This window comes from Marmota marmota, unplaced genomic scaffold (assembly GCF_001458135.2).
Source record: "Marmota marmota marmota unplaced genomic scaffold, marMar, whole genome shotgun sequence".
NCBI classification, from domain to species: Eukaryota; Metazoa; Chordata; class Mammalia; order Rodentia; family Sciuridae; genus Marmota; species Marmota marmota.
Genome location: NW_025999990.1, coordinates 20,714,887 through 20,727,431, shown reverse-complemented (window position 1 = coordinate 20,727,431; position 12,545 = coordinate 20,714,887). Strand labels below are relative to the sequence as shown.

The window sequence follows — 12,545 nt, the reverse complement described above, 5'->3', positions numbered from 1 at the left end:
TGGATGGAGACCAAGAGCTCCACCAGCCACCTTCCCACTTCCCCCTTCCTTTTCCACAAAAGGGGAAACTGACCAGAAAGGCTCACCCTAAGCCATCCTGCACCCACGTCACTGCAACACCTGACATTTCACCGCATCCCAAGGGCTTCTCTTTGAAGCGCAGAATCCCTAGTTGAAGGCAGAGGGCAGGAAGCATCTTTTGGGGAGCAGCCGTCAGGGAAGTACTGAGTTCAGGGATCGGAGTCTCCCAGAGAGAACCCCAGAGGAGTGGGTGAGGGGAAGGGAGGAGGCCCCAGAGGAGGAAAGGTGGGGAGAGCTAGGAAGGGGCAGCGAGAGAATCAGGAGCATCATGCCCAAAGCCACTGCTGCAGCCCAAGGATGAGAGGAAATGCGCAGAGCAATGACCCACTCGCGTCCTTTTTTATTCAAGGCCTTTTTGTTCTGTCTCACTGCCAGGAGCTGAGGACAAGAACAGAAGGGAAGAGAGGCCTTGGAAAGGGAAGGCAAGCGGCACTCACCCCAGCATGGATGACCTGTCCGCAGCCCAGGAGCTGGGACTTCAGAGTCACACCACACCCGTGTGCTCTGCCTAGACCACCCACCCCCCAGAGGTGATGTCACCTTTCCATGACTCCGTTTCCTCACCTATAATGTGGGGATGGTGGGAGTGCCCATCTCAAAGGCTTGAGGGTGAGGATTAAATGTGACAATGCACAGAAGGCTCCCAGCAAGCGCCTGGCACACCATCAGCCCCATGACACCAGGCTGCGGGCTGACCCTCAAGGGCTCAGCCGAGTCTTACTTCCTCACCAAAGCATCTTGATTTCCACCTAAGTTCCAAGAACGCTCGCCCACTGTGCCACATAATTTATTATCTAATTATACACTGTCTTGAAACAATTAGGGAACAATTCACTACAGCATAATAAGGTGCTCTAAAATATGACAATTCCAAACCCCATGACATATGGGACTTGCAAGACACACAGAAGGCAACCTCCTCCTCGCTCACTCGGCTCACTCTTCTGCAGGGATGGCTCTCTTCTGTCATGGGTCAGGGGCTTCTCTTTTTTCCACACTCCAACCCAGAAGCCCAGCCGTCCAGGGAGAAGGGAGTCCCAGCCACAGGCCACCCAGCCAGCTCTGCTCCAGACCTCAGTGGGAAGGCTCCCTTGGCTTGCTTCTCCTCTCCTCCCCTGGCCATCATGTCCCAGTGGAAAGACCAGAGGACCAAGGCTGGTGTGCAGCCAGGGAAAAGGCACTGAAGAGGCCAGCCCACCAGGCTGCCAGTGGGCTGCACCTGGGGCTGAGCATCGGGAGGGCCCTGGGGATACATGCACAGATGGTGCAGCCAGGTCTCCAAGGGGAGAGGCTCCTAGGGATTTGCAGATGCCTCAACAAACACGGAAAGGCACCTCATACTGTGGAAGAGTTGTCCCTGTGTAATGACAGACACTGCCCTGAAAGCAGACACATCTCACAGAAAGTAGAGTGAAAGGGCTCAGGCAGGCTGGGCCATCACGGAGGGCTTGCAGGAGGAGGTGGGGCAGGAGGCGCATATTGGCAGGAAGACAGGACCAGGGTGTGGAGCAGGGACCAAGGTGCGGAGCTGGCCCCATAGGACGAGTACTCGGCCTCTCCTCCCAGAAATGCTGTGCCTGGGGGGAGGTGTTGGGGGGGTGTTCTCAGTCATCACAGAAGTAAACAATCCACCGCCCTCTTGCCTCCTTTTTTGCTTATATTTTTGTTTTTGTGTAGGGGATTGAACCCAGGGCACTCTACCATTGAGCTACATCCCCAGCCCTTTTATTTTAATTTAAAGACAAGGTCTCACTATGATCCTCCTGCCTCAGCCTCCTGAGTTGCTGTGATTATAGGCATGCATCACCATGCTCAGCTTCCTTTCTACTTTCTTTACAACTTTCAGTCTCCCTGTTTTTCTACCCTGGGGCTCAGAACCCTCAGGCTGCCCTGTCATCTGCTCTTCCCAAGAGAAAATGCTCTGATAATTCCAACCTGTGACTGAGTTTATGCATCCAAAGTGCTTCCCCCTTTCTGGTGGTGACTTTCCCAAGACAATTGAAGGAGACAGCAAGGTTGAATCCAAAGGAATAAATCTCTAAGGGAAGATTTGGGAGCACTGAAGTTGAAGTTTGCAATCTTACCAATAACCTTTACCACTTTTCTGCATACTTTGTTCTTTTATTCAATTAACACTGAGCAGTGAGTAGACACCATAGAAGGTGCTGAGAACTCAAAGAAGCAAAATCAGTATTGAGCTGGGGAGATGGAACCAGTAGCTCATAATTTAAACAAGACAAGAAAGGCCTTCCTACTTATTCAAAGTACTCATTTAAGTAAAACACACGCTGATTAAAAAGCATTTCTATCTGCTCATTAAAACAGTTCTCCTGAGGCTGCTTAGTGGATAATAGTTCATAGACTTAGACTTGAACTTCATCAAGCTGTATGTTCATGTGATTTTATAACTCACACACTTTCCAGTTCCTCCTGGACCTCCCCAGCATGTATCCAGTGAGAAGATCTGACCAGGGCCTTTTTGAGCACAGTCTGGATTTTCTTTGTGGTCCTGTTTGGAGTCTTCCAGACTGGTCGTTTGGACTGGTTCCTTCTGTGGCTCCTGCTTGAGCATACAGTACATTAATCCTTTGCTTTTCTGCCCCTCTTTTTCCCCTGGTTATATTTGGTAGATCCTGACTTCCTTTCCAACCCTGTTAATAATAAATGATAACAGGTTGTCCCACACATCGACACACTACACAACTATAGATAGCAAAATATGGCAGGCACTGAATTATTCAATAGCTGGATAATGCCACAGAGAGCATTCCCCGCTCCAGACGCGGAGGGCCGCTCATCAGGATGCTGTACACTGTGTCCTGCTTAGGTCCTCCCCCGGCCCTGCTGATTGGCTGCCAGGAGCTAAGCGACCCATTTTAAAGAAGAACAAGCTGCTTGCTCACCAAGGGGAAAAAAAATCTCCCACATCCGGCTCAGTTTATTTTTTTTCCTTTTATTCTTTTTTTTTTAATTATAGATGAACACAATACTTTTATTTTATTTACTTTTATGTGGTGCTGAGGATGGAACCCAGTGCATCACACATGCTAGGCAAGTGCTCGGCCACAGAGCCACAACCCCAGCCCCCTATTCTTTTGTTTAATTTGTTCTTTATAGTTGTACATGACAATAGAGTGTATTTTGTCATACTGTACATACATGGAGTATAACTTCTCATTCTTGTGATGAAACATGATGTGGAGTTACACTGGTCATGTATGCATATATGAACATAGAAAAGTTATGTCCAATTCATTCTAGTCTCTTTCCTATTCCCATCTTCCCTCCCTTCCCTTCATTCCCTTTTGTTTAATCCAATGAACTTCTATTCTTCCCTCCCCCAACCTTTAATGTGTATTAGCATCAGCATATCAGAGAGAACATTTGGCCTTTGATTTGGGGGGATTGGCTTATTTCACTTAACATGGTAGTCTCCAGTACCATCCATTTCCCTGCAAATGCCATAACTTTATTCTCTTTTAATACTGAGTAATAGTCCATTGTGTATATGTACCGCATTTTCTTTATCCATTCATCTCATGAAGGGCACCAAGATTGGTTCCATAGCTCAGTTATTGTGAATTGAGGCACTACCAGCTCAGTTTTTAATGACACGAACCACCATGTCTCACAGGAGAGCTGAGCATGCTGCAGTCCTTTGGGGGTTAACTAGAAACTGAGATTGGAATTGGAACTGTCCCAGGGAAACTTGGGATGACATTTATTCTGTGGCTAAGGGAATTCTTGGTCAACTGGCTGCTCTCCAAAAGGAAGTCAACTCAGCTGGTCATGACCTTGGATAAAGGGCACTTGAATTCCAAAACCCAACTGACAGGGGACAGTGGTATCACCGCCCCTGAGGGATCCCAGTATTTAGGAAAGGGGAGACTGACCTGAGTCCTTGAGACAGAAAGAGAGGAAGAGAAAATAAAGAACAGGAGAGATGACAAAGGGAAGGAAAATGAAAGACCGGCCAAGAACAGATGACAGGAACAGAGACAGCGAGCAGGGGGGCGAGACGATACTGAAGAGGAGGGGAAGGAGGATACTGGCCCAGGAGGAGTAAGGGACAGAGTCCATTCAATGACTTCAGCCACTGACTGGGGACGTCTGTCCAGAAACAGCCTCCCAGGGGCCTGTCCTTCCTGCTCACTCCAGCATTTCCAGCCAAGGCCTCTCAAGCCTCTCCCAGGCGGCTCCCCCGGAAGATGGACAGCCGCTCACTTCCCCAGGCCACTGTCCATCTCTGCAGGCAGAACACACGGCAGACGGGCCAGTGTGCAAGCTCAACATTTCAAGGACAACCATGGATCATTCACCCTCCCTGTGACATCCCAAGGGCCACGCAGCTGGCCATAAACAAGAAGAACTGTGGTCCCAAGAAGCCAGCATCAGACCCAGGAGCCCTCGCCATGTCGTCCCCACACCTCAGTCCTGCCCGTGGGCATCTGCCTGCCTGGTTTCTGACATTGCCACCACGTCTTTACTTGTTTAAGTATTGAACAAACGCATACCTACCAGGGATCTCCGAAAAACTCAACTTCTGCAGGGTCAATTTCATGTTTGGGCGTCAAAATTAACTGTGTGGAAAACTCAGGCCTCTTCCCAGGGCAGTGGCTCTGAAAGCCTGTACTTAGGAATATAAGAACCAAACACCTCCATCGGCCCCTGGAAGCATTTAGCTGGCAGGTTCCAGCCACACCCAGCTCCCAGCCGAGAGAGCATCCTACCTCCTCAGGAAATCCCCCACAATCCCTCCCTGCAAGGACTGTGCCCGCCCGAGGATGTTCCATCTGCACTTGCTCAACAATCTTGCTGAGCTTCCGCTCCTGAGTCTGCAGAGTGCCCTCGGTTACTGACATGAGCTCCAAACACTGAGATCAAGAGGAAACACCCCGTGACAGCACGGACGTCACAGTTCAGCACTGCCCTGAAGTGTCTCTGCCCAGCCAAGGGCAGCCCATTTGTGCCCAGGCAGTGGACTTCAGAGGAACAAGGGACCCTAGCCCAACACCCATCCCTGATGCCACACACACCCTGCCAACACCTGCCAGCTGATGTCCCAATCCATGCTACAGGGACATAGCCTTGGCTCCCACCCTCAGATGGAGGCTTGAGACCCAGACACCCCAGGGCCAATGAGTCCCTATGTTGTTGGGCGTGGGTCCTACTCCTCAGCCTTCACATCCACTCACCCCTGGGGTAACGAGATAGGAGGATCCCCAAATGATCTTGCTTTGAGCCAGCAGATCAAGCTGCCTCTCCCCTGAAGGCAGCTCTGGGGGTGGACCATGGGGCACAGACTCCAGGGTCCCCACAGGATGGGCTCCCCCCTCCCTGGCCATTTGTCGGGGTCTGTACCTGGAACTGGAGTCACTGCTGCTCTGCACTGCTGGGTTGTCGGTGACATTAAAGAGCCCCGTCCAATTGGCCAGCTGGTCACCACTCTGCCAACCAAACTGGAGGCCTCTGGCAAGAAAACGAGGCAGTCGGTACACACACTCACTTGTTGGGTTAAGCCTGTCTAACAAGGCTTGTTCTGTCCTCGTGCCCAAGTGACACATCACCTTGATCATACACTTGATGGAGTTGACGGTGAGGATTCCCACCATGAGGATGACCCAGCGTCTCTGCTCTCCTGCAGCCACTGCTCACTTCCCCTTTCCCAGCAGGGCTGAGACCACACATTTTCAACACAGGGAAACTGAGGCTCAGTGAGATCAAGGTCAGAGGGCTCTTCTACCTTTACTATAGTGCCATCCCTCAATTCCTGCCTCTAGAGACTTAAACGGAAGAGCTCTGGTTGCAAGTATTTTGTCCCCTCGTGAGGTAAAATATGCTTCAAAGATTTTCATGAAATTGCCAGTTTTCCAATGCATCAGGGTGTTGCTCCTGGGCTAAGCTGATGGACTTAAAACATGTGTCTCTACTTCCCCAAACCTGCAAAAATATCAGCAAAGCAATAATAAGGACCTGGGCATGGACAACAAGCAGATGGGTAAGGAACTTAGGTGGAGAGGATAGACTCCTGACTATCTACAAGAAGTAGAGCTGAACCAGGCATGGCGGCACATGCCTGTAATCCCAGAGACTTGAGTGATGAGGCTGGAGGATCACAAGTTTGAGGCCAGCCTCAGCAACTTAGTGAGATCCTGTCTCAAAATAAACATAAAGAAGGGCTGGGGATGTAGCTCAGAAGTGGAGCCCCCTGGGTTCAATCCCCAGCATCAGACACTCAGGCAAAAGAGGAGGATCTATTGGTAGCGCACATTCTGGAAGACTCAGGCAGGAGAGGGGCTGGGGCCCACAGCAGGTGGGTAGATAGAACGGCATTAAAGGCAAAAGAATGTGTTAAATCCAGATAAGGAGCAGCTAGATGACCCTCTCCTGCTACCACCACCCTGCAGGTTCCTTCCCAGACCCACTCACACTCCACCTGCCCACCCCAGATGCAGCACATGTGCCCCCATAGCAAGAGGACCCAGAGAAGTTCTATTCTGTTCTCCTTGGAGACCTTACACTGAAAACAGCTGGGGGCACTTGCAAGCCTGCCCACCAACTCTGCAGAATGCTGGGACCACTTACCCTGCCCCTCTGGTTGAGCCAGGGATGCATTTCTCAGAAAAGAAACTGAGGCTTAAAGGACACAGCAAAGAACAAAAGGGACTGTGCCATCTGAGAGCCCTGGGACAGGCTTTCCCTACTGGCACTGTGGACACCTGGGGCTGGAGAGCTCTTTGGTGGGGATGTCTTGTGCCTGTAGGGTGGGCAACATCCTGGTGTCTGCTACTAGGTGCCAGCAGCACTGCACCCCAACTCTCCTGTTATGACAGCCAGAAATGTCTCCAGACACTGCCAAACGCCCCTGGGGAAAGATCAACCTGGCTGAGAGCTCTTGTTGCATAGCAATGCAGAGCTTCTAAGTGACCTTCTAGGGACTGGCTGCTAAGGACACTGGCAAATGGAGAAAGTCTGAACTTGAAAGCCAGAAGACCAAACAAACAAAAAACCAAAAAAGGAATTCAGAGAAAAGAGGAATACTCAGATGAAGGGCAGACAAGATTTTTAAATAAAACCCTTAATAATAACCAGGCTTTCAACCAAGGCCGTGGGGCGCAGGTGGTAGATGGAGTGAGCCACCTCCACTGATGCCCAAAGTCCTCAGGCAAGTCTCAGTGCTGCTCCCAGTCTCTGCTCTCATCTTTCAAGGGAGGGAACTGTCTCGGACGTCTCCAAAGTCCTTGGCCAAAAGTGTCATGGAGCTGGGCGTCCTGGGTGCCCAGCACCTCTCCTTGCAAGTCCAGCTCACCTCCCAAGGGCATGCTGGCCCAGCCTCCCAGCTGGCCCTCTGCTGAGGGTGCCCCTTCAGGTGCTGCTAGGGGAGCACTGCACACATAAAGTGCTCAATTAATGCACTGCTGACTGGCTGTGGGTTCCTTTCTCATCCTCTCCAGTCTCCATGGCAGAAGGGAGCTCGGCCTGGGAGAGGAACAGGCATAACTCACAGAGGCCAGAGGCCTAGCAGAATGCCCATCCAGTTCTTTGTCCATTCAGAAAACAACTGCACTCCATTCTGGTCTCATTCAATAGTTATTCATTTATTTATTTGTTGGTTAAGCTTCATTACTTTAAGGCTTGGTGATACCATCTAGGTTTGGTTTAGAGATACTTGTTGAACACTTTACTATGGACTGGGCCCTTTACATACAGGATCTCAATTCTTAACAACAACCCATCCAAAAAGTCTCATGAACTTTATTTAAGCTGATGAAACGTGCAGCTCAGAGAGGTTTAGTAACTTTCCCAAGATCACAAGGCTAACAACTGACCAACCTAAGACTTAAACCCAGGGTTGTCTTATCAAAAAGCTTTTATTCCCTAAGACTTTTACTAGGCTGAATATGGGATGAGAAAATAATATTTCCACCTTAGATTCTGTAAATTAGCTGGTTTACAAATCAGTTCCCCAGCCCAGGAGTCTGCTATGAAACTCACAGCCTTCTTAAAAATAATCTGACCAGCTCTCTCTCTGCTTTGTGGTGCCATGTCCTGAGTTGCTTTTCTCGGCCACACCCTTCTGCCATAATGCTCTGTCTCACCTCAGACAAAAAGCCATGGAGCTGGCCTTCTACTAACTGAGACCTCTGAAACCGCACATTAAAGCAAGACCACATACAGAAGTGGAAAACACCCCTCGGCTTGAAAAATGCCTCGCAAGAAATGCCGGCCTTCCCAGGGACAACTTCAAATCATAGCAAAGAGAAGATCCTTGAGGAGATCCCCTCATTTCCTGTGACTTCAAAAGCTGCAATGGATGGAAGTAAAACATACAAAAGGTTTAATCCAAATTTTTCCCAATTACATACTAATGTTTCATAGGCTTTCCCAATCATCATCATCATCATCAAGCCGGGTAAGGTGGCGCACACCTGTAATCCCACTGGCTCAGAAGGCTGAGGCAGGAGGATCACGAGTTCAAAGCCAGCCTCAGCAACTTATCAAGGCCCTAAGCAATTCAGTGAGACCCTATCTGTAAATAAAATACCAAAAAAGGCTGGGGATGTGGCTCAGTGGTTAAGTGCCCCTGAGTTCAATCCCTGGTATCAATCATCATCATCATCATCATCATCATCATCAATCATCACCACCACATTTTTGTCTCTTTAGAGCAGAACAACTGCATCCCAACTGTCTAGCAATTTTTAGTAAAAACTCTAACATATGGACACAAAAACTATGGCGATGGCTAGTGGTTATATCCTGAGACATTCAGAAAACAAAAACTATAAATAGGGGAGACATTAGCTCACAAGTCAGGACAGCCCGCCAGGGTGCTTGAGCTCTGCATAGCAGTTGCTCTAGAGTCCCAAAGACAAGGAGTGCTCTTAATTACCTGCACCCTGAGTTTATGTTTAACTGTGGAAAGTCCACATGAAATGTGTCATTTTTATGTAATTGATAATCCTATCTAGCTAGGCATGTGGCACATACCTGTAATCCCAGTGACTCAGGAAGCTGAGGCAGGAGGATTTCGAGTTCAAAGCCAGCCTCAGCAAAAGTAAGGCCCTAAGCAACTCAGTGAGACCCTGTCTCTAAACAAAATAGAAAATAGGGCTGGGGATGTGGCTCAGTGGTTGAGTGCCTCTGAGTCCAATCCCTGATACCAAATAATAATAATAATAATCCTATCTATAAAGTCACAAAATTGAGACTCGGTAAAGACATATTCTTCTTTGTGGAGCACATTGTACCTCTTAGGTACACATTTTTAAGAGAAAAAAAAAAAGGAGGATTTGAATTTTGGCCTATTGCAAAACTCAGCTCAGCAGAGAGCAAGGGCTGATGTTTGAGGCAAACATCAGTTAACATCTGCCCTTCCATCTGCCTCCATGCAGATTCCTTGATATTTAATCAGATCACAACTCCACAGACCTACACAGACCATTGGACGGCAACAGTTCCTTCCTACTCTAACTACCCTGTTCAAACCAAGAACCCTCTAGAAGAATCACTTTTGTCTCTGTAAACTTAAGAAGAGCTGAAATCTGTAAGTTTCCACCACCACACTTTCATGCTACTTCTAAATACTTCTCACTGGATCTGGTGTAGGGATGGACAGAACAGAAAATTAATATCTTAGTTCATTTTGTCCTGAAAAAGATGTGCTTTCCTTGTGAAAAATTTTAGATGAAGGCTGTCCAAAAGAACTTCCTGTAGAGGGCCCTGAACACTTGACATTAGTTGATACCATTGAAAAACTTTTATCATTTTATTGTTAATATACATTTGAACAAACCCAAGTGACTGACAGTTACCATACTGGACAACACAAGTCTGGATAAACTCAATATGTAGATCAAATCACTGTAATTATATTTTTAATGTGCGAGAAAAATGTTATTTCATCTGTGTTTGAATATGTACCTCTTGAGTTTCAGGTCAAAGACTCTCAAAAAGAATGTCTAGGCAAATTGCTCTCAGTGAGATATAATTTACATATAATAAAATTCACAAAATTTTATTCACACAAAAAAATAATACTCTGACCAGCAAGAGGTTTTCCCATGAAATGTACAAAAGGTCAGCAAGCCAGACTGTCATTCTCCCACGTACAGGAGACAGTGCTTCCTGGGTGATAGCAGTCAGGAATCATGAGCAGGCATTCTTTACAGTTCTTGAGCAGGAAGGGCAACATCACAGAAAGGTGCTCATTATAAATTAATGAAAGAAACAGGCCACCAGAGGTATGCAGTAGTCATCTGACTTTTATAAGGCTTTACATCATAAAGCTACTTATCTTTGTAGGCTAAAATGTGTTTCTTCTAGGGGCCTGGAAATGGGGTTCAGTGGTAGAGCATTTGTGTGGCGGGAGGCCCAGGGTTTGATCCCTAGCACTACAAAAAAAAAAAAAAGTGAAAATGGTTGAAATTTATCCTTCTTTTAGTTTCGCAATGTTTTCTATTTATCTCAAAAAGTTGATTGCATCATTTTCAAAGCTAATATATAATTAAAATTCTATTCCTGAGCTAAGTGAAGGAATTGTCTATTATTAGCTAATTAAACTCCCATGAGGAAGGTGAGTATTGCTATGAGAGAGGATAACAAAGGAAAGAGAAATGTTTTGTTTTGTTTTTGTTTTGCAGTACTGGGGACTGAACTCAGGAGTGCTCTAACACTGAGCTACATCCCCAGCTTTTCTAATTTTATATTTAGAAACTGCATCTTGCTGGGGCTGGGGATGTGGCTCAAGCGGTAGCACGCTCACCTGGCATGTGCAGGGCGCTGGGTTCAATCCTCAGCACCCATAAAAATAAAATAAAGATGTTGTGTCCACCGAAAACTAAAAAATAAATATTAAAAAATTTTCTCTCCCCCCCTTAAAGAAAGAAAGAGAGAGACTGGCCTTGAATTTAACCAACTAGCTGGGATTATAGGTATGTGCTCCCACATCCAGCTAACAAAGAAAAGTTTTATCCACTTATTCACTTACTCAACAACTACTTATTGAGCATCTACTATGCACCAAAAACTGTCCTAGACACTGGGACAAATAATAAAAGGATAGCAAATTCTTGTCTTCAAAATATTTGCCATAAAATAGAGGTGAGTGAACTAACACACACACAAATATTAACACACGTGAAAATAACACACACAAGAACCTGCTAGCATACACGAAATGTGAGCAAACAACTAAATGCAGGTGAAAACATTGGCAAACAACATGGGACAAAATTAAGTGCTAAAAGAGGGGCTATTGATGTTCTGTCTTGGTTTGTTTTTGTCTCGTTTATTTTACAAGAAGAAAAAGATCTGAAATCAACATGGCAGAATGTGAACCTTATCAACATTGTTAATACTCAGTCATGACATGAATGTTTATTATATTGTTCTCCATATTCTTTAGCATTCCATCTTTTCATTCTAAAAATGTGTTAAAATAATTTTTGTTGTCTGCAGTGCTGGGGATTGACCGGGGGTTTCACGCATGCTCAACACACTCTGCCACTGAGTTACATCCACACCCTGGAGGAATTTTTGCAAATGAAGTGTTTTCTCTAAACTCGAGTTCACTAACAAGCTCCAGAGTGGCCACAGGCAACTTTTTGGTCTTGGACAGACTTGTAGTGTCTTTGCGCCTCACAGGTTTAGCCAACACTGAACACTGTCTGAAACCTATAGACACAACACGTACAGAATTACATAAACTGATTTATTCACGACTGGATTCAGATAATTTCAAGGCCTCACGCACTGAAAAGTTTCTGGTGCCACCTAAAGTTACACGCCTATTAGAATTAAAATAGCTGCGGTCTAGATTTCCTGATTATGAAATCTGGGATAGGTTCACTGGGGCTCAGCTCTCCCCTGTTGTGGTGGTTGTTGGTGACAACCGGGGTCATCCACGTCCCCTGTTGCATAACCCTCAGACATGGAATGTAACCCCCTGATCTCAAAGCAACGGATCCTCCCGCCATCTGACCCTTCCCAAAGTCAACTACAGGGAATTTCAGGGCAAAAAGCAAGATCACGTTTTAGAGATGCTGTTTAAAAACAAGAGGAATTGCCCATTAGACGGAATTACTTCCATTAACAATGTCCTCCAAAATTGTAATCATTAACTTATTAAAATTTATGCCAGTGGATTGAGAAAATATGTGGCTAAGAAAACATATGCTTTAGCACTGGGACAGGTTTATATGTCATTTTCATTCCTCCCAAAAGCTTTGAGGTAAATATTATTATCCCCATTCACAGATTAGGAAACTGAGGCTCAGGGAGATTACATTCATAACCTGCCCAGCTATTATAGGAAGCTAAAAAAGTATTCAAGCTGGAGTCCAACTCCAGGGCCTGTGCTTCTTCCTCTTCTTTAGCCTCATCCATATTCCCATGGTCTGTCTTTCTTTGCTTTCCTTTTCTTTCTTTCTTTCTTTCTTTCTTTTTTTTTTTTTTTTTTTTTT

At 46.5% G+C, this 12,545-nt stretch overlaps 1 protein-coding gene and 1 long non-coding RNA gene across 10 annotated transcripts in view; one reads left to right on the top strand and one right to left on the bottom strand.

The window, feature by feature from the left end:
* The window catches only part of St8sia5 (ST8 alpha-N-acetyl-neuraminide alpha-2,8-sialyltransferase 5), a 64,007-nt gene that overhangs the window by 31,845 nt on the left and 19,617 nt on the right, over positions 1–12,545 (bottom strand). For 2 of the 9 annotated variants that reach the window (XM_048806271.1, XM_048806273.1), the window contains exons 2-4: positions 5,443–5,550; positions 4,600–4,708; positions 2,495–2,641 (exon numbers count right to left, since the gene is read on the bottom strand). The exons of 2 other annotated variants lie outside the window; for them this stretch is intronic. In XM_048806271.1, the coding sequence (XP_048662228.1) occupies positions 2,495–2,641; positions 4,600–4,708; positions 5,443–5,550 (364 nt within the window). Of the gene's footprint in view, positions 1–2,494; positions 2,642–4,599; positions 4,709–5,442; positions 5,551–12,545 lie in introns of those variants that run through there. 5 more of the 9 variants (XM_015482410.2, XM_048806277.1, XM_048806276.1 and 2 more) reach the window with 4 other exon arrangements.
* LOC125617728 lies at positions 9,166–10,094 on the top strand. The gene is made up of 2 exons (XR_007348824.1): positions 9,166–9,296; positions 9,408–10,094. It is a non-coding gene; the product is annotated as an uncharacterized LOC125617728 (long non-coding RNA).